Source organism: Mauremys reevesii, linkage group 2 (genome assembly GCF_016161935.1).
Source record: "Mauremys reevesii isolate NIE-2019 linkage group 2, ASM1616193v1, whole genome shotgun sequence".
Taxonomy (NCBI): Eukaryota; Metazoa; Chordata; order Testudines; family Geoemydidae; genus Mauremys; species Mauremys reevesii.
The window spans coordinates 52,239,260-52,264,341 of NC_052624.1; the positions used below are offsets into that span (position 1 = coordinate 52,239,260).

The window sequence follows — 25,082 nt, forward strand, 5'->3', positions numbered from 1 at the left end:
AGAGATGGTCAAAGTCCTCATGAAGGTCCCAGCAAGTCACGGAATCTGTCACATCTGGGACCTCCGTGACTTCTGCAGCAGCTGGTACAACTGACCCGGGGGCCGCCTGAGCAGCTCGGGCAGCCCCTGGGCCAGCCACACCAGCGCTGCTGGAGCAGGCTCAGGCCACCGAGCTCCCCCACCAGCAGCAGGAGTTTGGGTGTGGGAGGGGCCTCAGGGCTGCAGCACAGGGTTGGGGCACAGGAGAGGATGAGGGCTCTGGGTGGCACTTACCTCAGGGGGGATCCCCAGAAGTGGTGACATGTCCCTCATCTCCTAGGCAGAGGCACGGCCAGGTGACTCTGCACACTTCCTCCGTCCACAGGCGCTGCCCCCACAGCTCCCATTGGCTGTGGTTCCCGGCCAATGGGAGCTGCAGAGACAGTGCTCAGGAGACAAGGTTCATGTCGCCGCTTCCAGGGAGCTGCATGGAGCCGGGCAGGGAGCCTGCCAGCCCTGCCAACCCACCCACCCCTGCAGCAGCAGGGGTTCTGGGCCACGTGCTGCTGCCCACCCCTGCCCCAGAGCACCCAAGTTTTAGCTAGGGCCTGGGTATATAGTACAAGTCATGGACAAGTCACTGGCTGTCAATTTTTGTTACTGCCTGTGACCTGTCCGCGACTTTTACTAAAAATACCTGTGACTAAAACGTAGCCTTACTTATAATATATTTGAAAACTAATAATTTAGAGAGCAGTATTTTTAGCTTCATAATGCTGACAGAAAAATCCTGCATTCATTTCTGAACTGCTGTATGCCTGTTAAAAAGTCTGTATGGCAAGTCACTGATCTTTTAAATAAAGTGTTAGAAGTAAATCCAACTGAAATTACTGCATAAAAGGCCAGAACCTCAGGTAATGTAAATTGGCATAGCTTGATTATATTCAGTGGAGCTATGCTGGTTTGCACCAACAGAGATTCTGATAAAAAAACCTCTGTGACAGAGATTAAAAAATAAAAATAAAAAATAAAAATAAAAAAACCTCACACAGACAGTGCCTTGGCTTAGTTATGACTTATTTTCTTCCAGAAATTCCAGTCCAATTCATTGTCTCTCCTACATCAAATGTGTATTCACTGCTTCAAATTGTCAGAAGAAGCTATTTTACAATGTGATCAAACCTCACTGATCTTCGTGCTTCTCTTCAGTAATTATACCAGCAACTCATAGACAGGCATCTGACCTGGTACTGACAGCTCATCACAGTTCATAGTGTCAGCTGACCAACGAAAACTAATGAAGCGCAAGGTAGAGAAGACTGAAGGAGAATTCTCATGTTGGCAGGAAATGCCTATACTCACTCAATTGTATACGAGTATGGTGTGCATGAATGTATTGTTATAAGATGACAGTTTCAGACAAAAGGGACTGAATTGGTGATTACTATGTTGCAGACTTTACTGGGGAATCAGCAGTTTTCACATTTGGTTCACTACACAGCATACAAAAACAATGGAGTTTTAGACTAAAATGTGTTATTCTGACCATATAACAGAGAAACATTAATTTAGAAGCACTGCAAATTGCCTTAAAGACTATCAGATAAATGCTGTCCTCTGTGAAACTCACATTAGGCTTGCTGAGGGCAGAATTTAGCCCAGTACTGAAGGATTACTTTTAACCCTGCAAAATATAACCTTCTCTGCAGTGGAATGAAGTGGCTATTTATATGTACCAGCAACACTGTAAAGAGAATCCAGTTATATACCCCAAACACCACCTAATTTATTAAAATTGGAATTTAGCCAAGGCACAAGGATTAATATCCCTGATCTTTTAAAAATTGTCCTAGGATTCTGAAACACAAAACATCAGGGTCTCAATTTTGCGACTTCTCCAGAACCTCCAGTTTGTTAGTATTTTGTTAGAGCACAGTTCAGAAAAGACACATAGTAATGGGTGCAACACCACATCCTGAAGCACTCCATGTTTTCCCAACAGCAAACTTCCCATTCGGTCACTGATGAGGTCAGTTACGACTCCAATTAACTTCAATGATCTGAAAGAGTTCTATGACCTGACGTGCTAAAGCTTCTGAGAGACAGAAGACTGGATGCTCTATTGACATGGCAACCACCTCCAGGATGAAAACTACAACAGTATCTAAAGCACTTTAGAGGAGAGGAGAGCACACAGAACATATTGTTCAGCACTGCAACGCTGGTTTCTGAACACAGTAAAGGAGAATATACTTCAAATGCAAAAACACCCCCAAACAAACAAAAAAGCATAAAAACACTCACACCCCACTCCACCCAGCCTGTCCAAGGAAGATAGCAATTACTAGAGTTTCACACTCCACAAGCATTTTTGGAAGCAGCTTTTACTGATTAATAGCTTTAATACAATGGCTAGTTATGTATCTGTGAAAAAGAATGGGTTTAACATTGTTGCAGCTGGAATAAGTGTTAACATGCATTTTATACTCCTAAGAGGAATTCTCAAGAATATCTTCACAGACAAGGCTGGTATAACGGTGATTAATTTTGACATCTGAACAAAACCATTATGGCAAGTCCAATGGATGAGTCCACTGGTACTTATAAAGTCCAATATGTGGCAGCTGCTATTAGCAGATGTTTCAGAAGAAAATGAATATCTTCCATAATGCACCTAACCAATTGTCCATTGGATGCAAAAAAATTTCCTCATCCTCTAGACAACATATTTACACTCTGAAGCATAAAATTTGATTATCCTTAGTCTGCATAGCTACAAATATGAAAACAATTGGTTATGGAAATATTCAGAGAAAATGGAGAAGTTAATCATTTTTCACTATACCCTTCTTAATTTTGAGTACCTCTTCAACTTTCCTTTGGAATCCTAGGTTTTACACTCCTTTATCTTATATAATGTTCCACCAGGGCACTAAACATATATTTGTTACCTTTTCTCTGGACCTTTCAATTTCAGCTATATCTTTCAGTGAACAGTCATCTTCACAGCTACTTCAAAGGGCTAAGTTCTCCACGGATCCTATTCCCCAATCATTCAAAGCTCATCACCATGCCCGAGTCAGGTTGACTATATTTTTCCAATATACATTGCTACCTGTGATTTTCATTTTTCACTAAGTTATCCAATGTGTTTATGTCTATCTGGATTTCCCAATAATCTTGCATAACTGTTACTAAATGAAACAAACTTCATGTCTTAGGTAGCTGAACATTCCTGAATTTTGTGCCAATTTGGATTTCATTCCACATTCATCATCTGGGCCCCATCTCAGAATAGGACAAACCAAAACCCCAGGTCTACATAGACCACAACTTTGGACAAGGTTAGAGCTGAATCCGAACATGAAAATTCGAGTCCATCTTTATTCATCAGCAGACTTTGCTATCCCCTTTTTTCTCCAAATCTTTAATAAACTGCATTAAATACACAGGTTCTATTACAGAGCCCTTTTAAAAATAGTATTTATATATAAAATGGCAAACCCAAAACCAAACATCCACCAACCCATCTACCCTGTATCTTGTGAAAGCCTGAAACAGAAAATGAAAATTTTCACCGTGCCCTGAAGGTAAAACTCAGACAATGTTTCACAAGCAGAAAGTTAAAATTGACAACTGAGAGCACTGACAGCAGCCCAGAGATAATTAAATCAAAGAACTCTTAGTTTGAGCACCCAACAGGCCTCATTTGTTGTGATGGTGCACAGAGGAAGAGCCATTCTCTCAAATAACCCGGTCCCACTTGGGGTTTATAGGCCATGAATACCTTGAACTACAATTGAAGAAGAATAGAAAGCCAGTGCAGCTACTGAAAAACTAGTGCAATATGTTGTCTCAGCTAATACTAGCTAACAGGCAGACTGCCACATTCCACAAGAACTGTACCATTTGCGTGGTCTTCAAGTGCATCCCTATGTAAGGCACATTCCAATAAATCAATCTAGAAGCCACAAAAGGTTGGATCAGACAGAGACAAAGTCTCAACTGTCCAAATAAATAAGCGATAAAAAGCATCTTTAGCTGCTAATGCCAAATTAATCTTCAGGAGTGCAAAGCTCCCCAAAATAGCAAACTTGTTGGATGCAGAGTGGACAAACCGTTCCCAATAATGGATGTCAAAATCCCCACCAACAATACACTGCAGATCATAGAATCATAGAAGATTAGGGTTGGAAGAGACCTCAGGAGGCTTCCTATCCACTAGTTTCATTGTTGTCTTATCCAATTAAAATCCAAGCAGCTTGCTTTCATCCACATTCCAATCTGAGTCAGGCACTGGGAAAGCTAAGACACAGACCATCTGGATCTGATGAAAGCAAGCTCTCTGAAGTCACCACTGTCCATATTAGTTTTATTATCTCTTCAAATGGTAATGCATTCCATATTGAAACAAATCTTTATAGCACCTCATACTAGAGATCCCTTAGGGCAGAAGGGCAGCTGCTGTTTCCCCACCATCTGGGACCTCTCCAAGAAGAAATAATAGATAGCACCACTCCAGAGGAATACCATCTACCTCACTGTGTTCAGAAAGCATCATGGCCATTGGTATCAAAACCTGCTCATAGATGTAGCAGAATCAGCATAGTTATCTGATCTATGCATTTACTAGGAAAAGGTGGGCAGCCTGTCCTTGCCAAGCTCAAGTCAAAAAACCCAACTGAAAAGCATGTGATAATTCTAGTATGTTCCATATGTGCATTGCTATCATATTGTTTTCCAATAATCTCCTCCACAAAGGGAAAAAGATTAGAAATTGGGCAATAACTGGCAAGTTTGCCAGCACCAGGAAATATTTTGTTGATCTGAGGTTTTGAGCGGATAATGGTACAACTCCCCGCACAGGGAGTTTGGACAATCTCAACGAACAGTGAACCCAATTCCTCCTCACCTGACTACACTGGTCATGTGGAGCAAAGGACCTCTTACATGTCACAATAAAGTTTCGCTGAGAGCCTTCAGTGCTTTATACAATAAAACTGGCCTAAATTCAGCCAGAGAAGTCATGGCTATTCACATCTCCAGAGATAGAGCTACACTTATGAAAGCAACAAGACAGAGCCAAATCAGACTGAAAGGAAACAGACACAACTTGAAAGATTTGACTCTGTTTCTGCATGGAGGCCCCTAAGATTCACCAGGCTGTCAACCACCTGTTCCCCTGGGTAAGAAGAAAAATATGCAGTGCCTTTCATCTACAGATCTCAAAGCACTTTACAGAGAGTGTACCACTATCCCCATTTTTTTTTCTTTTTCACACAAGGAGAAACTAAAGACAAAGAGTCAAGAGAGCAATATCAGACAGGAAACCAACTGAGAATAAAATCCAGGTCTCCTGACTCAGTTCTACAGCCTTATCCACTGAATCCCGCTGCATAATACTTGGAATTGGCAAAGGGTGATTTTCCCATTTTATTTTAGTGTTAGATTATTGGCGTTACATTATTAAAAATAAAGCTACCACCTTTTACCCTGTTCATGAATGTGTGCAAAGTAAAGTTATTTGAAGGGAAGACTATAGTGGGGCAAAAGATAAGCGCAAGACTTAAACTTTTCATGGGATACTATGATCGCAATTTGTCACACACTTGCCGGAACAAACGTTCTTGTGGTTTTAATGCTGTTTTTGAATGTGCTTTTAAAGAATTGTGTCAGAAAAATATTATTTCCTCTCTGCTGCCTGAGTGAAACAATAGTAAAGCACATGCCCTGTATGCAAAAATAAATTGAGTTATTCCTTATCTAATTGCAATTAATTATCCTTTGTGATTACAAAATCATATCACCAATTTGTTAAATACAATTGTTGCTATTTTCAGTCTATCTGCTATTTTTAAAATTGCTTTAAATACCATCTATTAAATTAAAGGACTGGCATACTAAGAGGAGGGAAAATAAAATGATAGACAATATATTCTACAGATTGTTTTCAATTAGTTTAATCAAATATGATCTGCTTTGTAGAAAACCTCTGAAATTACTAATGTGGTTTTGCAAAAACAAACAAACAAACAAACAACAAAAACAAAACAAAACAAAGCACTTGTTTTATTCCTTTGGATAGGTGTTCTGTGCACTTAAAAAAAACCCTAGAAGAACAAAACCTCTGACTTTAATCTTCTGAATCTGTCAATGCACCAATTAAAAAAATAATGCTTCAGGAGTTTGATGGCATAACAACAGTAATAACCTATCTTTCAGTATCAAAGGATTTCTCCCCTTTCAAATCTCTCTCTTTTAGTATTATTGGAGATCTCGTCTTCCAGTTTAAATGAATTTCCCTTTAATCTCCTCCTTGAGCTGCTGGATAGATGCAGCCTCTTAAAAAATTCAGGATATCAGTGTAACTGTAAATTGATCTGTCTCTGTGGCAGAAGGCCAGGGGCACTCTTCATCCAGGAAAAAGACCCAGTCTCATCGAACTTGTTTTTCAGTCAAATGATTAATATTCATTTTCTCTAGCCACAGTATTTTCCTATCAATGAGAAAGCATTTCTGAAAGAATCATGGTACTTTATGGATGGTTTGTTCCTGGCACTATACAAAAAAGACTCATCTCCTGATCACTTCAAGACAATAAATATTTTAAGTTTTATGTTTACTAAAATAGGAAGTAGGTTATATTCAAGTGCTAAGATGTGCTAATATATCACTAGTTAGTGATAACTAGTGATTGTTAGTGTTGTGGATTTATGCAGTGCATTAACAAAAAACATTAATTTTTAATGAAAAGTTGAGCATGAGCATAGTTATGACTATGCAATCTTTAAAACAGACACGTAACTCATTAGTACCAGTAGAGGAAATAATCTGTCTGGTGTGATTCTGAATCCACATAGCTTATTTGCCTTTGGCTCTTTGGTTATGAGATCTGGCATCACTTGGATTATTTTACCTAATCCATCATTAGCTTTCATGTGTCCTATATAAACCTAAATGTAACAAACCCAACTCCTCATCAATTACCACACTGAATACATTACATGTCAGTATAAAGCATACATGAATACACATCCTGAACTACATCTTTCTTTGTGAAACATCAATATTTTTAGCACCCTGTTAACGCTGCTGAATCTTCCTGTAACAATTTTTACCTTCCATTATGAAAGTGCAGTTCTGTACTGTTCTACTCTACTGACATACAATATAGAGCTTTTAAAAAAGCAGTGAGTGCAAAGATGCACTTTAAAAAAAAATTGTCACATTCCTTTTAACAGAACCCTGAAAGATGACCTAATTTGTTTTCCCAGACATCTGTCCATCAATAAATGGTACAAATTGATTTTATACGATAAGAAAAATATTGGGAACATAGATAAGATAGTAACATTCACAACTGGAAATAAATGTGATAAAATATATTAATGTGACATGCTTCCTTACTTACCAGTCTTCCACAAATATACAGAAGAAGTTTCAAATTCACTTTGTGCTTTAGCTTCCCAAATTCCAAACAGAAGAACCACAAGAACTCCAATACACCGGATTGAAACAGCAGAAGCCCCTGGACCACCGGATAAAGCTGTGCCTCCCTCTCTCACCCCCATGCCTTCAGAAGGCTGCTTCAGTGTCAAAATCTGCAGCACAAAGGGTAACCCTTGTTTGAGTAATTTTCTCCCCTTCAGAATTTCTTCATAGAGAGGGCAGAATGGAAACCTCTTCCCAGCTATTGTGCATGTCAGCTGAAAAGGAAAAACTGTTTAACACCAAGGAACAATAGAGACCTCGGTTGCTGCTGCTATTACTGCTACTGCTGCAGTTACTAGTGTGGTTGTTGCTCCACTCTCTTCCATTCAGTGGTTAGTAGCAGTTTTCCATCAGCTGAGAGAGACAGCTGTCCACAGGGGGCTCCAGCTGAGTGAGCAGGTTATCTTGGTCTGGGAGGCAGCAGCAGTTATTTACACCAGCTGGAGAGAGTGAGAGAGAGATGAGGTGAAACACAAACAACCCAAATGCTGTAATAGCATTGCATATAGCAATTGCAAAATGCTGCCTTCTGTACACCTCTGTCTAAAATATCACAAGGACACATACTAATAAAAAACCATCAGGCACACTTGAGAAACAAGTAACAGCTCTTAAAAAAATCAATGATTTTCTAAATTTAAAATCTATGCTGGATTTTTTATTTCAATTAACTGCATTGATATAGATGCAGTTCAGAATATACAACTTGAGCCATATTTTATTTTGGTAACAATATATATGATGTGTTTATCATTGTGCAAACAATCAAAATATTTATAAATGATTATACATGCACTAAACTGAAACCTCACAAAGAGAGACCTCAGGAAACAATGAAAACCTTTTTACTGCATATTATTCAAATGAACCTGTTTCAGATAATAACATAAAGCAGCCTGTTGAAAGAATGTAAAAGGAGTACACGTAAGTGGTTATAACAGGCCTATCCTTGTGGTATCTGAGTTTAGTGTGCGCAAGAGAGACAGATAAGAAATCACAGTAGCTGATAATTAAAAATTATTGACAATTTAATAAACCACATATCTGCACATCTAAAAACAATTAGCAATGAAGTTCTTATAAACCTATCATCTGAAGAAACTAAATTGCAGAATTAGATTTTAATTATAGCTGGCCATCTGTTTTTCTTTTTGTTAATATATACATACAGGGAGAGCGGGAGAAACATCTTACATATGCACATGAAATGTATATTTACACATGCACATGTGCGTACACACACCCCTTTTCCATCTAATCAGCATGCATATACATAGATATGCATACAGGTGTACATGCACAAAATGTAAACTGTAAGTAATTCAAAGTACTTTGAAGACCCACTGAGCTATCCCTCCCCTAATGAGTTTGTAAAGAGGAAATTAAATTATACTGAAGACTTTTGATCTAAAATTTACAGGCTATACCAGACTGTCAGGGATACAGGGAAGTGTGGAAGGTGACAAAGGTTTTATTTCTTTTTCAGTAGGGGTCTTTTTAAACAAAACTCATCCTCTACTGAACTGAAACAATAACAAGCCTATTGGCCTAGTTCTCAACAAACTGAAAGGCAAAAGAGAAATGTTCTCAGAAGAGTGATTGTCACACACCAATAAAAAAACCAAAAAACCCACTATATGAATGCATTCTAACACCACAGCAACCACAGAGTTCTAAATGATGAAGCTACTGCTGCTGAAAGAGGAAACCTTCAGAAAGCCTCTCTTGGGATGCCTGTCATTTTGCAGAACCTTCCCAGACTCAGCCTTTTCACATGCATTAGATTAAAAGCAGCCTTGATCAAATAATTCCCAAATCCTTGCCTGTTTAAATATTCTGACATCAGAGCAAATTAGCAATGTTGAAGGTTGCAAATTTGTCTTTGTTTACTTTCCACTCTGTTAGGCCTGTAAAAGGGAATTAAAGGCTCAAGGAGTCCTAGAACTGTGAGGCTGTGATTAAGAGAGATAAGCAAGTGTGGATTACTGTTCCTCAGCTGTTGAAAAACAGGCAACAATCAGGAGATTATAGCTTGATAAAGGATACATAGAAAGCCATGATCCTAACAAATGTATAGCATCCTGATGCAGGACTTGCATTACAGCTAAGGTACTGTAAAAAATGCATGTATCTCACTCATTTTTCTTCCTCACACTGTGCTGTATGTTCATTTGCAAACCACACAGAACCACTTTACTTGTGGTGTTTGGTGCGCCAAAATGTAATGCTGCTTTAAACCAAGGAAGTCCTTTGAATTTATAGCTCAGGGCCACTTCATAGGGAAATCTTATGATTTACCTTAGGGGACAAGTATACTCGGCATATGAAATTTATATGCAACTTATTTCAAAATAAGATTGTGAATAGATTCTCTGTTTGAGAAAATGCCTTTATTATTTAGCAAGGAATCTGTGACAATAGTTTATGTTCTATTTTAATTATATAAGTAGATAAATAGTCTACATGGTCCTTTTATTTTTCAAAAGTAAAAATGGTAGTTAATAGCTAAAGTTTGTGCCAGGGAGAAGTCAGACTTACAGGGCTACAAGGCCAAGTGGGGACCCTTTTCAAAGGCACTAAATTTAATGAAGCATGGAAGATTTTAACCCTGAGTTTATATGAATCTTGTAAGAATACCACTATACATATTTTGTACATGACCCTAGGGACACAGAGTAGCCATGCAGTTAGTACAGTACAACAAATGGGTCTGGAATTGTTTCTAATATAAACACGCATCTGTATCATAAATAACACACACACACAGTCATATTTCCATCTCTATAACTATACATTCACACGCTTCTGAAAATTTACAAGAAGCATATTGGCCCCAATGTGGCATACTCATTTCATTTTTGAATATGACTGCAGCTTTTTTCAAATTATCGAACAAAAATATAAATATGTATATAAATATGCAAACAAAATATATAAAATACAATAAATATGCAAAAATAATTATATCCTCAGTTTGTCCTGTCTAGCTGTGACAGATTTGGAGCTGTTTGGTAATACTTTATGAATACCATATAAAGATCTGGTTTAGGGGATGTTTATGTATGAATTTACTGGGTTAACTTAACAAAGGATAGTCTGGGGGGAAAAACAAACATGAAGGTGAAGAGTAAAAATGGCTTCTGATAGATCACCCCTAGGTAAGCACTTTAGGGTTCTTAAGAGAAAATGCCCAAACTATCTCCTCTCCAGCCAACCTACAAAACGATTTTAACCAGGACAGGAAAAGGCCAGCAAACACAAAAGAAGATGGGTAGCTTAAAAGAGAGGCCTTCTCAAGAGAGAGGGTAGTTGCTTGGGAGAAACCAGAATGAGAAACAGGCACCTGCTGAGGGTGCCTGAAGTATAGTGGTGTGAATTACTTGGTTCACTGACAATTTCAAAGATGTCAAAATGAACAGTATGACTTGTTGGGGGTGGGGGGGATCTGTTTGGTTTTAGTCTGTTTTTTCAGCACATACATTTGGGCAAAACAGGCACAAACGCACAAAAAGTGTAGGGATCATCACATTCTGCATTTGTGCTGAAAAAAGACTCAGCTGAAAAAAATTCACCCAGCTCTAGCATGAATGAGATAGGGGATGGTAATCCTTTAGATAAGACAGACATGCATGCAGACTGTTGTTTTAAAATACTTTTTTCCCTACATCCTTTTTCCTACTGCTAAAACAAACAATACTTGGGTTTTGAAAAGACAGTCCAGTCACGGTATTCCATTGGTCACGTAGCTGGCATCGACGTAGCTTAGATCAACTTACTGAGGTGTCGACACTGCGCTCCATTGATGCAAGATGCTCTCCCATCAACTTACCTTACTCCTCTCTACCTTACTCAGCCGGAGAGCGCTCTGCAGTCGATTTAGCAAGCCCTCACTAGAACTGCTAAATCAACCCCTGCTACATTGATTGCAGCAGCGCCGATCCCCAGTAAGTGTAGACATGGCCTAAGAACGGGGGAACTGCAAAATTTCATCCCAAGATAGGTAAAGGTATGGAATATCTAAGAGGGCACACACAGAGAGACCAGAAAGGGGACACGATTAAGCTAGCCCAGTTACTGTGACACAAGCCATTCAGAACCAATCAATGAAATTATATCTTGATCGTTAAAAAAATATTATGGAGGTACATTATACATTTGTCAATTAATAAAGCTATGGTTATATTTGGGCATCTGTTATAATCCCTTGAATTCACATGTTCTTTTGGGGGTTCTTTGGCTGATATTTTCCACGATTAGTCTTCACTCATTTTTGTGTTATGAAAAGATGCATCAATTTTTCCAATTCAGAAAAATATTTAAAAGGTTTTGGCACAAGGATACCGAACTGTAGTTCACAAGAATCTTAGAAGTTGAAACTTTACAAGTTTGTATCCTATATGTTGTTATAATCTCTACATACTTCTCTCTTGCGCCTCTCACAAATACCCTCATTGGTAAATGAGCACCACAAAATTTCCATTAAGTTTTGAGGTCTACATCAAACAACCAGTAGTCCAGAATTTCCATCTCAGTGATATATGTTTATGACACTTTATTTGGAATTGAATGTTTATTCATTATATATATATGTGCAGTATAGCAGAGTAAGAACTGCAACTTTAGAATTGCTGATTTTAATTGTTTCAGTTTATAACCTGAATGTAACTTTTTGTATTTGTAAAACTAGAATGGGCATTGTAATGTGCCAATTTATTTAAGATAGTCAAATGACCAAATTGTTATAGGTCAAAGAGTACATTTTAGATTATCCCTTTTATTGGATTAAGTCTTGATTAAGCTCTGAAACACACAGATGTCTTCACATTTCCTAAAACACAGGCACTTGACAGTGCAAAGTTGACCTAAAAGGGTACATGAATGTACTGGCAACCTCTGGTCCACTGTAGGGAACCTATAGCCAACCTACATAGATGCCAAAGTGGGTTATGCTAATGAAGGAAGCATGGATTAGGGTTTAGCATATCCATGGGCAACCTCAACAACAGGTGCAGTTTAAAGCTACCCTCCCTCTGGCAGAAGCTCTTTAGAAACAATGGTCTTAACTCAGACAAGCACATTTTGCATTTTCCTGTTCAGAAGAGGTAAGTCAAGCCTTTAATACTTTATTGTTCATTAATCTAATAAAAAGGATCATTTCCATCATTTTGCTCTTTTGTATAATTGGCCAATGATCCCTCTCTTTTGGTCCACAGTCCAAAAATTAGAACTTCAATCACTAGTGACGATGGATTTTGCCTTTAAGATTAAACTGCATTTAAACTGCATTTTAAGTGGTTCTCAACCTTTACCACAGTAGGACACCCTTTACCTCATAACCCTCTTCCCATCTGGCTAGGTTCTTGTTGGGACTGCCCTCCCATTTAGCAATATGGGAAGGCAAGGGTGATCATGACTCACGCTACTTGTTCATAATCCCCAGGTCAAGAACTCACGGTCTAACATGTACATGAGAAACCTAATTTGTCATAGTTACATATGTTTTAGGTGTTCCAAAATAAATGTTTAAATATACCCAGAAAAGACAAGGTTATACAAACAAAGTCACAAACATTAGTCTCTGTCAACCCTCTACATTGTTATACACTAACTTATGAGTCCCAGTGGAGAAAAGGTGGATATATAGTCAGAGATATTCATTTGTGCAAGACACAATAGCAATATAGGCAAACCCTATGAATTTTCCAGATAAATCATTGACAAAAGATACTGAGAGGAGTAACCTTTTGTTTTATAGAAAGCCATGTGATTAAAGTTAAAACCTTTTATGAAAATATAGCAGAATTTAACCACGGAGTATCATAAGAAGACACATAAAGTTAGCCGGTCTCACTAGATCATTGTTTCTTCGTTATTGCTTTTTAAATAAAGAGCGGTTTATGTATTAAACATTACAAATTGTTGCATGATAAAGATTTCATAGAGGTGAAGGCCAGAAGGAACAATTAGATCATCTAGTCTCACCTCCTGTATATCACAGACCATTACATTTCACCCAGACAATCCTATATTGAGACCAATGACTTTAGCGAGACTACAACATTTCAGTCCTCAGGAGACCAAATGGTTGTGTGCCACAGGCAGAGAACAAAAGAGACGGAGGTGCCACCAATGCCCCTAAAAGGCAAGGTATGCCCAGATGATCCTAGCAGGCGAGCTGTGCTGCAGAAGGAGGCGCACACACACAAAAAGTTTCCTACTAATCTGACCGGCGGGAAAATTCTTTTCTGACCCCAAATCTAGCAATCACTATGACCCTGAGCAAGTGAGCAAGATATACCAACTAAGAATCTAAGAAAGGGGTGTCACCACAGAGCACTGGTCCACTCCGTCTGGTGTCCTGTTTCCAGCTGTGGCCTATCCCTGATGCTTCAGAGTAAGGCAAAAAACAAAACCAGACAATCACACCCTCTCTCAAACATCAAGCAGTTATGCTGTGATAAATGAAGGGGTGGGGGATAACTCCCTGTTGTGGATGCACAATCCCTCTTAGTAAGTATTCTCTACTTGCTCTACCTGTAAAGGGTTAAAAAGTCTCACTGCTATGCACAGGTAAAAGGAAGTGAGTGGGCACCTGGCCAAAAGAGCCAATGGGAAGGCTAGAACTTTTTAAAATTGAAACAAGACTCCCCTTTTGTCTGTTGGTTGTTGTTCTCGGGGAGAGGCAGACCGGGAGCAGCTATGCTGTGAGAAGTTTTGGGCCAGGTATGAAAAATCATTGGTATTATACTTAGAAACTACTTATTTGCAACCCTAGATATGAAAGTAGATCAGAACATAAGAACGGCCATACTGGGTCAGACCAAAGGTTCATCCAGCCCAGTATCCTGTCTACCGACAGTGACCAATGCCAGGTGTCCCAGAGGGAGTGAACCTAACAGGTAATGATCAAGTGATCTCTCTCCTGCCATCCATCTCCACCCTCTGACAAACAGGCTAGAGACACCTTTCCTTAACCATCCTAGCCAATAGCCGTTAATGGACTTAACCTCCATGAATTTATCCAGTTCTCTTTTAAACCCTGTTATAGTCCTACCCTTCACAATCTCCTCAGGCAAGGAGTTCCACAGGTTGACTGTGCCCTGTGTAAAGAAGAACTTCCTTTTATTTGTTTTAAACCTGCTGTCCCATTACTTTCATTTGGTGGTCCCTAGTTCTTATATTATGGGAACAAGTAAATAACTTTTCCTTATTCACTTTCTCCACACCACTTTTTGCCACTGCACACTGCGTGGACGTCTTCAGAGAACTGGATAAATTCATGGTGGTTAAGTCCATAAATGGCTATTAGCCAGGATGGGTAAGGAATGGTGTCCCTAGCCTCTGTTTGTCAGAGGATGGAGATGGATGGCAGGAGAGTGATCACTTGAGCATTACCTGTTAGGTTCACTCCCTCTGGGGCACCTGGCATTGGCCACTGTCGGTAGACAGATACTGGGCTAGATGGACCTTTGGTCTGACCCGGTATGGCCGTTCTTATGTTCTTATGTTCTACCCACGGTGACTCCAAGATCTCTTTCCTTATTAGTTGTAGCTACATTAGCCCCCATCATATTGTATGTATAGTTGGGGTTATTTTTTCCAATGTGCATTACTTTACATTTATCTGCATTAAATTTCATTTGCCATTTTATTGCCCTATCACTTAGTTTTGTGAGATCTTTTTGAAGTTCTTCACAGTCTGCATTGGTCTTAACTATCTTGAGCAGTTTAGTATCATTTGCAAACTTTGCCACCTCACTGTTTACCCCTTTCTCCAGATCATTTATGAATAAGTTGAATAGGATTGGTCCTAGGACTGACCACTAGTTACCCCTCTCCATTCTGAGAATTTACCATTTATTCCTATCCTTTTGTTCCCTGTCTTTTAACCAGTTCTCAATCCATTAAAGGATCTTCCCTCTTATCCCATGACAACTTAATTTACCTAGGAAATGTCTAGAAAGACATGATTAGGTTTATTTCTCTTTATTTCTTAATGGCTTGTGGACTCCTTTGTGCTAACCCCAGATGCTTTTGTTTTGCTTGTAACCTTTAAGCTGGACCTCAAGAGAACTATTCTTGATGCTTAATCCTTGTAGTGTTTTTTTTTAAATCTAGCAAAAGCCTAAATTTCCAGATGTATTTTCTTCTTTTCATTAATAAAATTTACATTTTTAAAGAACTGAATTGGATTTTTGTGCACAAAGACGCATGTTGTTAAATTAGCTGGTGGCAACAGCTGATTTCCTTTGTTTTGTTTCTCAGCTCTTCCCTGGAGGTGGGGTGGGGTGAAAGGGCTTGAGGTACCCTACAGGTGCGCATTCCTGGGTTGTCAAAGGGGTTTTGCACTTGGGTGGTGGCAGCATCTACTAATTCAAGGTCAGAGAAAAGCTGTAACCTTGGGAGTTTAATACAAGCCTGGAGTGGCAAATATAAATTTTTAGAATCCTTGCAGGCCTCCACTTTCTGCACTTGAAGTGCCAGAGTGGGGAATCAGCCTTAACATGAGCACTGGGGGAGGGAGGAATTCCTTCCTGACCTCTGCAACTGAGTGTTTAAAGCCCAGAAGCAGGGGATTTGATTGTGGTCATTGTTCTAAATGCAGAGCTGCAAGTGTTAAGAGCATGTACAGGGAAATGCAACCAATCCTGTTCTCCCCATGGCTCATGAATGATGGGAATGAACAGGGGGACTCACTCACAGGTTAATAGATTCCAAGACCAAAAGGGTCCACTATCATCATCTAGTCTGTCCCCCTGCACACACAGGCTGTAGAATTTCTCCCAGAAAAATGGATTAAATCATATCTTTTACAAAGATATTTAATCTCACCTTAAAGATGCTGGTGAATTATTCCATTGTTTAACTAGCTTTACTGCTAGGAAATCATATCTTAGTTCAAGGTGGAAATTGTCTAACTTCATCTTCCAGTCATTGGCTCTTATGCATTTTCCAGCAGGATTAAAAAACTCCACTATCGGATATCTTTTCCAAGTGTAAGTGTCTATTCACAGTGATCAAAGCATCTCTCCAGGCATGTCTACAAAACGCTGCTGGCTGGCCCATGTCAGCAGAGGTGGATTAAGAACACAAAGAACATTTGGGCCCCCTACATTCCAGGGGTGCCTTGGGGAGGTGTGGAGTGGCAGCAGCTGGGGCTGCACTTTGTGGCAGGGTACATAAGGTGATCAGCTCTCCTGTCACGAAGTGCAGCCCCTGCTAGTAGCACCAGCTTCTTCCCAGTGCAGGAGGGAAGGAGGAAAGGGACTAAGGTGGGCCTTAGCGTCCTCTCACCATGAGACTCCACGCCCTGCTCCTCCTCTTCCCCCCCAAGGCCCTGCCTCATGGCCAGGCTAGAAGCCGGAGCCGGGCAGGGGTAAGAGCCATTCAGGGATCCCAAGCCACTGTGGGGAGCCCCGGTCCCTCCACCTGCCCTAGGTGGCTCTTACCATGGCCTGGCTCTGGCTTCCAGCCTGGCCAAGGGGCAGGGCCTCAGTGGGAAGAAGGGGAGAAGAGAGAGGAGTCCCAGGCAGAAGAGGAGGAGCAGGGCCACAGTTCCTGCACCAGCGGCCTCCCCACTTCTACACAGGTTCCAGGGCTCCTGCAGGGCCCCCCAAATTGGCTGGGGACCCTGGGCATGGGCTGTAAGAAGGAAATTTTGTTAAACTAGTAACATGTCTAAACCACTGCCCAGCAGCTGAAATACCAATTTTATGCTTATTGCTGAAAGCAACTGTAAGGCCTTTGTAGCAGCCTTAACACAATTAACAGACCAGGAGGAGAGGGAGACATGAGTGACCACACAGAGTAAACATGACCTTGTGCCCTCCTGACTTGATTTTTTTCCAAAGCATGAGGTTTTGCAAGATGGAAATTCTGGCAATAGTTAAGTATTGCTTTGTGAAATACAGCTGGTTAACTGATGGAAAACAACAGGGTGGAAAACTCCACATTTACCTTAGCTTCTGCTCAGCAGATTTTTTTTTGTTTTCTTTGGAGTTTTATTTTATTTTAATTTTTGGATGAACAAGCTATGTAATACTAACAAACTGCATATAAAAAGAGGAAGAAACCTGAGCTCGATGGACACTTGGACACCTCTGAAGTTCCCCTGCATAGAGAAGGCTGGCCCTGATGTCTACAGTTATCCACTCGAGACCTCCTCAAGATCCTGGGTAAATCTGATTCTGGGGGTAATCTGAGGTGCTCTACTAACCTGTTGCGGATGTGTGTAAGTGCTGGAGACTAAATAAAATAGAAGATTTGAGTGAAAGCACTTTTGTTTGCCTGTTTGCATCAACTATCAGCTGGAAGGCCGTGTTCCCATTGTCTGATTTCCTGCCACCGCCTTGAAAAGAGTAAAGTTATCAAGAGCTTTCGTTTCAGCAAAAACCTGATGAACAGGGCCCAATGGGCCCATGCGTTAATCCGCCATGGCATGTCAGCTGACTCGGGCTTAGGTGCCAGGGCTGTCAAAATGAAGTGTAGGCTCCAGCCAGGAGGGAGAGTTTCTGTGAGCCCGAATCAGCTGACATGGTCCAGCTGGTGGTGTTTAATTGCAGCATAGACATACCCTCAGTGGTCCCTTTGATAAGTTACATTGAGCTCGTTAGGCCTCAAATTGTAAGGCTTGTTTTCTAGACCCTGGATCATTTTTGTGTCTTCTTTGAACTTGCTCCAGTATTTCCACATCCTTTGTGAAGTGTGGACACCAGCACTGAACACAGTATTCTAGTAGCAGTCTTACCAATGTTATATACAAAGGCAAAATCACTTTGCTACCTCTACTTGATATTCTCCTTTACATACATCCAAATATTGCACTAGCCCAGAGGTTCTCAAACTTTTGTACTGGTGACCCCCATTCAGATAGCAAGCCTATGAGTGTGACTCCCCCTTATAAATTAAAAACACTTTCTTATATATTTAACACCATTATAAATGCCGGAGGCAAAGCAGGGTTTAGGGTGGAGGCTGACAGCTTGCGCCCTCCCATGTAATAACCTCGTGACCCCCAGTTTGAGAACCCCTGCACTAGCCCTTTTGCCACAGCTTTGCACTGAGACTTCACGTTGAGGCGGTTATCTATGACAGTGGCTCTTAAGCTCTTCAGACTACTGTACCTCTTTCAGGAGTCTGATTTGTCTTGTGTACCCCAATTAAAAACTACTTTCTTATAAAATCAGACATAAAAATACAAAAGTATCACAGCTACACTATTACTGAAAAATTGCTTACTTTCTATTTTTTACCTTATAATTATAAAATAAATCAATTGGAATATAAATATCATGCTTACATTTCAATGTATAATATATAGAGCAGTAGAATCACGTCACTGTCTGTATGAAATTTTAGTTTGTACTGACTTTGTTAGTTCTTGCTGCCTGATGTAAAACTAGGCAAATATCTAGATGAGTCAATGTACCCCCTGGAAGACCTCTGCATACCACCAGGGGTACACCCACACCTGGTTGAGAACCACTGATCTACGATAACCCCCAAGTCCTTTTCTGGGTCACTGCTTTCCAAGATGGTCTCCCATTCTATAAGTATAACCCAGGTTATTGGTTCCCAGAGGTATTACTTTGCACAGGGCTGTATTAAAAATGCATTTTGTTGGATAGTGGCCATTTAACCAGATGATTCAGATCACTCTAACAATAACCTGTTTTCCTCATTATTTATTACCCCACTAATCTTTGTGTCACCTGCAAACTTTACCAGCAAAGATTTTATATCATTGCCTGGATTGTTGATAAAAATATTAAAATAGCACTGAACCAAGAACTTATCAGTGGGGAACCCCATTAGTTCTGTGCCCACTCATTGATATATCCCCATTAACAAGTGATTTTGAGATTTGTCATTTAGCTAGTTTTTAATTCATCTAATCTGGACCCTGTTAATTCCAAATAACACAATTTTTAAAATCAAAGTACTAAGTCAGATGCCTTGGAGAAATCAAAGTATAATATAATACAACTGCATACATCAAACAGACCTGTAATCTTGTCAAACAAACCTGTTGTCTATTTTTTGACAAGACCTACCTTCCATTAAACTATGCTGACTGACATTAATTATATTTTTAGCCTCAAATTCTTTGTTGATAGGGTCCCAAATTAATCATTCCAGGATTTTCCCTGGGAAAGATATCATGCTAACTAAACTATAGTACCCTGGCTCATCTCTTTCACCCTTTGTAAATACTGAAACTACATTACTAGTCTTCCAATTCTTTCAAATATCCCCAATTTTCCAAGATCTGTTAAAAATTAACATCAGTGGTTCAGAATGCTCCTCAGCTAGTTCACTTAAAACTAGGGGTTTCCATGTCTCCAGAAATTAAAGATTAATTTTAATTAAAGATTATGTCATGTGATGAAACCTCCAGGAATATGTCCAACCAAAATTGGCAACCTTACTTAAGACTCTTGGATGCAAGTTATCCAGGACTGATTTTGAAGTGATAAACTTTCTGTTCCATCCACATCATCATATGGGATAGATAAATCCTCCTACTTAGTTCCAAATATAGAGCAAAAATATTTCATGAACATTTTGCCTTTTCTATATCGCTATTTACAATTTTACTACTTGCCTCAAACAATAGATTTACACCTCTCTTAGGGTTTTTCTTGTTCCTAACATGAAATGCCTTTTTATCATCTTTCACCCTACTGGCCACTGACATTTCATTGATTCCTTTGGCATACCTTATTGATCACCTACATTTTTTAAATTTTTCAATGAATATAAGCCACATTTCCCTTCTCTCTCTCTTTGTGTTTTATCATTACTTTGACATCTCCTTTTAACTAGGATGGCTCCCTGCCCAGCATAACTTCTTTCATGTCTGTGGAATCATGGCTGTTTAGGCACCCAGTACGATTTCCTTGAATAATTCTTAGTTTTTGTTAACACTTCCCAGTTAAATTTATGTTACCAGTTATGCAAATAATTATCTTAAGCTTTGGAAAACTGACCCTTCTGAAGTTCCAAATACAGGTTACACATTACAGGTTGGAGCCATAGTCTGTTTGCACGAAGTAAATGTAGCCAGATCACGACCACTGATACAAAGGCAACCTCTAATTTTTAGGTCAGCCGTTAACTCCTCTTTACTGTCAGAGTGAGGTTCAGTATTAAATTACCTTGTGTTGAATGCAGCACTTTCTATGAAAAGAAATAATCTATTATTTTAGATATGTGCAGCAAGTGTTCCTCACACTGAAGCCACCCACAACAACACATTTCTTCCTATATACCATGGACAGATACCTAAAGAGCAGTTCGTCCTTTACTCTAGTGAGATTTGCTGATCTGTTACAGATGACCACCTGTGTCCCTATCTTTAACTGTACTAATTTGAACTTTAATCGTTAAGTATTTGAGTTCCTGTGGTTCTGTATTGTCTATGATTCTTTAACAGGTCTAGATGTCAGTGTTTAACGTAAAATGGCATTTGCTTCCCCTTTTACCCATTCTATCCTTATGGAACAAGTTGTAACAATTGATTTTAACAGTCTTCCATCCTAACCAAACTTCCGTAATACTAATCATATCATGTTACCTCTCAAACAAGAAGATCACAGACTCCACTTGTTTATTACATAGGCTCCGAGCATTAGTATATAGACCATTAAAACTGTGTTCCTTACATAGAATCATAGAATATCACAGTTGGAAGGGACTGCAGAAGGTCATCTAGTCCTACCCCCTCCTCAAAGCAGGACCAATCCCCAACTAAATCATCCCAGCCAGGGCTTTGTCAAGCCTGACCATAAAAACCTCTACGGAAGGAGATTCCACCACCTCCCTAAGTAACCCATTCCAGTGCTTCACCACCCTACTAGTGAAAAAGTGTTTCCTAATATCCAAACTAAACCTCCCCCACAGCAACTTGAGACTGTTACTCCTTCTTCTGACATCTGGTACCACTGAGAACAGTCTAGATTCATTCTCTTTGGAACCCCCTTTCAGGTAGTTGAAAAGCAGCTATCAATTCCCGCCCCCCATTCTTTTCTGCACACTAAACCATCTCAGTTCCCTCAGCCTCTCCTCATAAGTCATGTGCTCCAGCCCTCAAATCATTTTTGTTGCCCTCCGCTGGACTCTTTCCAATTTTTCCACATCCTGCTTCTAGTGTGGGACCCAAAACTAGTCACAGTTCTCCAGATGAGGCCTCACCAATGCTGAATAGAGGAGAATGATCATATCCCTCGATCTTCTGGCAATGCCCCTACTTATACTGCCCAAAATACCATTAGTCTTCTTGGCAACAAGGGCACACTGTTGACTCATGTCCAGCTTCTCATCCACTGTAACCCCTAGGTCCTTTTCTGAAGAACTGCTGCCTAGCCATTCGGTCCTTAGTCTGTAGCAGTGCATGGGATTCTTCCATCCTAAGTGCAGGACTCTGCACTTGTCGTTGTTGAACCCCACCACATTTCTTTTGGCCCAGTCCTCTAATTTGTCAAGGTCCCTCCATTTCCTATCCCTACCCTCCAGCATATCTACCACTCCTTCCTTTTTAGTGTCATTTGCAAACTTGCTGAGGGTGCAGTCCACGCCATCCTCCAGATCATTAATGAAGATATTGAACAAAACTGGCCCCAGGACCGACCCTTTGGGCACTCCGCTTGATACTGGCTGCCAACTAGACATGGAGCCATTGATCACTACCCATTAAGCCCAACGATCAAGCCAGCTTTCTATCCACCTTATAGTCCACTCATCCAGCCCATACTACTTTAACTTTCTGGCAAGAATACTGTGGGAGACCGTATCAAAAGCTTGCTAAAGTCAAGGAATAACACATCCACTGCTTTCCCCTCATCCACAGACCCAGTTATCTCATCATAGAAGGCAATTAGGTTAGTCAGGCATGACTTGCCCTTGGTGAATCCATGCTGACTGTTCCTGATCACTTTCCTCTCCTCTAAGTGCATCAGAATTGATTCCCTGAGGACCTGCTTCATGATTTTTCCAGGGACTGAGATGAGGCTGACTGGCCTGTAGTTCCCTGGATCCTCCTCCTTCCCTTTTTAAAAGATGGGCACTACACTAGCCTTTTTCCAGTCATCCAGGACCTCCCCCAATTGCCATGAGTTTTCAAAGATAATGACCAATGGCTCTGCAATCACATCCGCTAACTCCTTTAGCACCCTCGGATGCAGCGCATCCGGCCCGATGGACTTGTGCTTGTCCAGCCTTTCTAAATAGTCCATGCCCCTCAGTGCTTGGCTTTGTCATATACATGATGCCTTGAGGCTAGTTTGCATATTTGGATGTCTGTACCATCTATAACTCTCCTCCTGTATGGTTAGTTTAAAGCCCTCACAACTACCCCACCAAGTGTATTGTCCAGGAGATTGGTACCCTATTACTTAGATGGAGGTCCTCAAAACCATATAATCCCCTCTCTCTATAGTAGGTCCCCAGTGCTTCCCCCTACACCACTTAACTAACTGTTCACCTCCAGTATCTTCACCTTCTTTTCTCTCGAGGGACAGGAAGGATTTCTGAAAGCATATTCCTCTCCTTCAGCTCCCTTCTCAGATCCTTGAGGTCTTCCAGGATCTGTGGAATGGTGCCTGATGTGGTGTCATTGCTGCCAAAGGAGTCTCTCCTGCTGATCTCACAATCCTATTTAGTCTTGCAGTGATGTCCTTCGTCTTCACTTGTGGAAGGCAGAACACTGTCCTTCCATCCCTTGCAGAATGTTCTTTCCCCTCTTCTTAGCATGGAGTCCCTAATCAGGACCGACCAGTTGTGAATTGTTTTCTTGGGTTTGTCCATCTTGTGTGAGCTGCATAGCAGTTCTCAGTTCTTTCTTCCACTATCTGGTTCTTTCCTCTGGTTGGTTCTTGCAAAACCACTATCTGGTTCTTGTTCTCTATGTTACTCAGTGCCCGGAAGTGATTCAGTGCTTCCAGCTCTGAACATAGCCTCCATCTTCTCTTATTTTTGGTGGTGACAAATTTCCAGTCTTCTCCACTGCTCTGGGGTCTACTATGGTACTGACTGGATCTGTGTATCCAGGAAATCCTTTACATTCCTTATATCTCACAAAGTGGTCACCTGTTTTTAACAACCACAAACCTTCTCCATCAGGACTTCCAGCTTGTACTTCATGCAGACAAAGTCTCCTCTGCCTTCAGGCAGAAAGCAGAACATGACACATCTAATACAAGTCACAAATAGCTGACGACTCTCCATCTTTGTTGCTGGGGTGAAGCTGTACCTAGAAAGCAAAGCCCCAAAAATTCTTCCTACAAATTCCCATGGAAATTCCACTTTTAGCTGCTCCCTATTTGCTATTCTAATGTTAGCTGTTGTCTATGTAGCTATGTCTACATATGAAGCTAGGGCTGTGATTCCCAGATTGCGTAGATATACTCATGCTAGCTCTCATTGAGCCACCAGACTAAAAATAGTAGAGTAACCATGGTGGCATGGGCAGCAATGAGTAGAAGCACAGGCTAGCTGTAACTGTGTATGTACCCACAGGGTTCAGGTGGGTTTGTACTCAGAACAGCTAGGCTGTCCTGCCATTCACTGCTGCCTGTACTATTGTGGCTACACTACTATTTTTAGAATGTTAGCTCCATGAGAACTAGTACAAGTACATCCAGGGCCGGCTCTACCATTTTTGCCACCCCAACCAAAAAAAAAAAAAAGCCATTTGGACTGTGCTGCCCCAAGAATGGATGGAATGCCACCCCTTAGCATGTACCGCCCCAGGCATGTGCTTCTTCTGCTGGTGCCTGGAGCCGGCCCTGAGTACATCTACATGAGTTGGGAATCACACCCCTAGCTCCAATTGCAGGCATACCCTTAGGTACTCCCTGCAGTTCTTACATTCCACAGATGATCTCCCTGGGAGTCAAAGCGAGTCTCTCTGCTGCTTAGCCTGCTCCCTGCAGGATTATATTCCACAGGCCATCTGCCTGGGAGTTGCATCTGCCTGAACAGGGTTCTTTCCCCTGACCTAGGGTTACCTACAGAAGCCTACCTACTCCCTGCTGCTCTCCAGATAGGAGACTATAATACACACTGTGTGGCAATTATGCAGAGAGCCAAACCTAGAAAGTGAGCACAAGACACAAATTTCTTAGCCAGCAGGTAAGAAAAGCTGGCTTACAAAGACTTATCCTGCATGTGCTTGTGAAAGCTTCAGTCTCTCCTCTCCCCTGGAGATATTTATATACATGCATGTATACACACTCACTTTACATTACACACACACACACACACAGTATGACAGAACCAACAAATAGAGGAAGACCAGAATTTGATTGAAACTCTTTTGGATAAAAATTGCTTTCCTTCTTGACTCATATGGGAAATAGCATCTAGAGCATTAGACTTGCCTTTGCAAATCACATTTGCTTCAGTTTAATTTATTTCCAAAAGCAGCAATTTTCATTTTAAATAAACAAACCATAGTGGCATGAATGGCATAAAAGGGACAAGTGCTGTCAATGATAAAGTACAACCAAATATTTGTCCAAAAAGAGCTCCACAGAAGCAGTGTGTTTGTACATCATATGTCCATCTGGTTACAATGTTAATTTCTAAGCAGGCAGCATGTTGCCACTTACTGA

General features: G+C 40.6%; 1 protein-coding gene across 15 annotated transcripts in view; it reads right to left on the minus strand.

Annotated features, from left to right (window-relative positions):
- The window catches only part of THSD7A (thrombospondin type 1 domain containing 7A), a 556,843-nt gene that overhangs the window by 357,130 nt on the left and 174,631 nt on the right, over positions 1-25,082 (minus strand). For 14 of the 15 annotated variants that reach the window (XM_039524530.1, XM_039524529.1, XM_039524540.1 and 11 more), the window contains one exon: positions 7,391-7,910. In XM_039524530.1, the coding sequence (XP_039380464.1) occupies positions 7,391-7,550 (160 nt within the window). In that variant the 5' untranslated portion in view covers positions 7,551-7,910. Of the gene's footprint in view, positions 1-7,390; positions 7,911-9,104; positions 9,201-25,082 lie in introns of those variants that run through there. The other variant, XM_039524539.1, reaches the window with a different exon arrangement.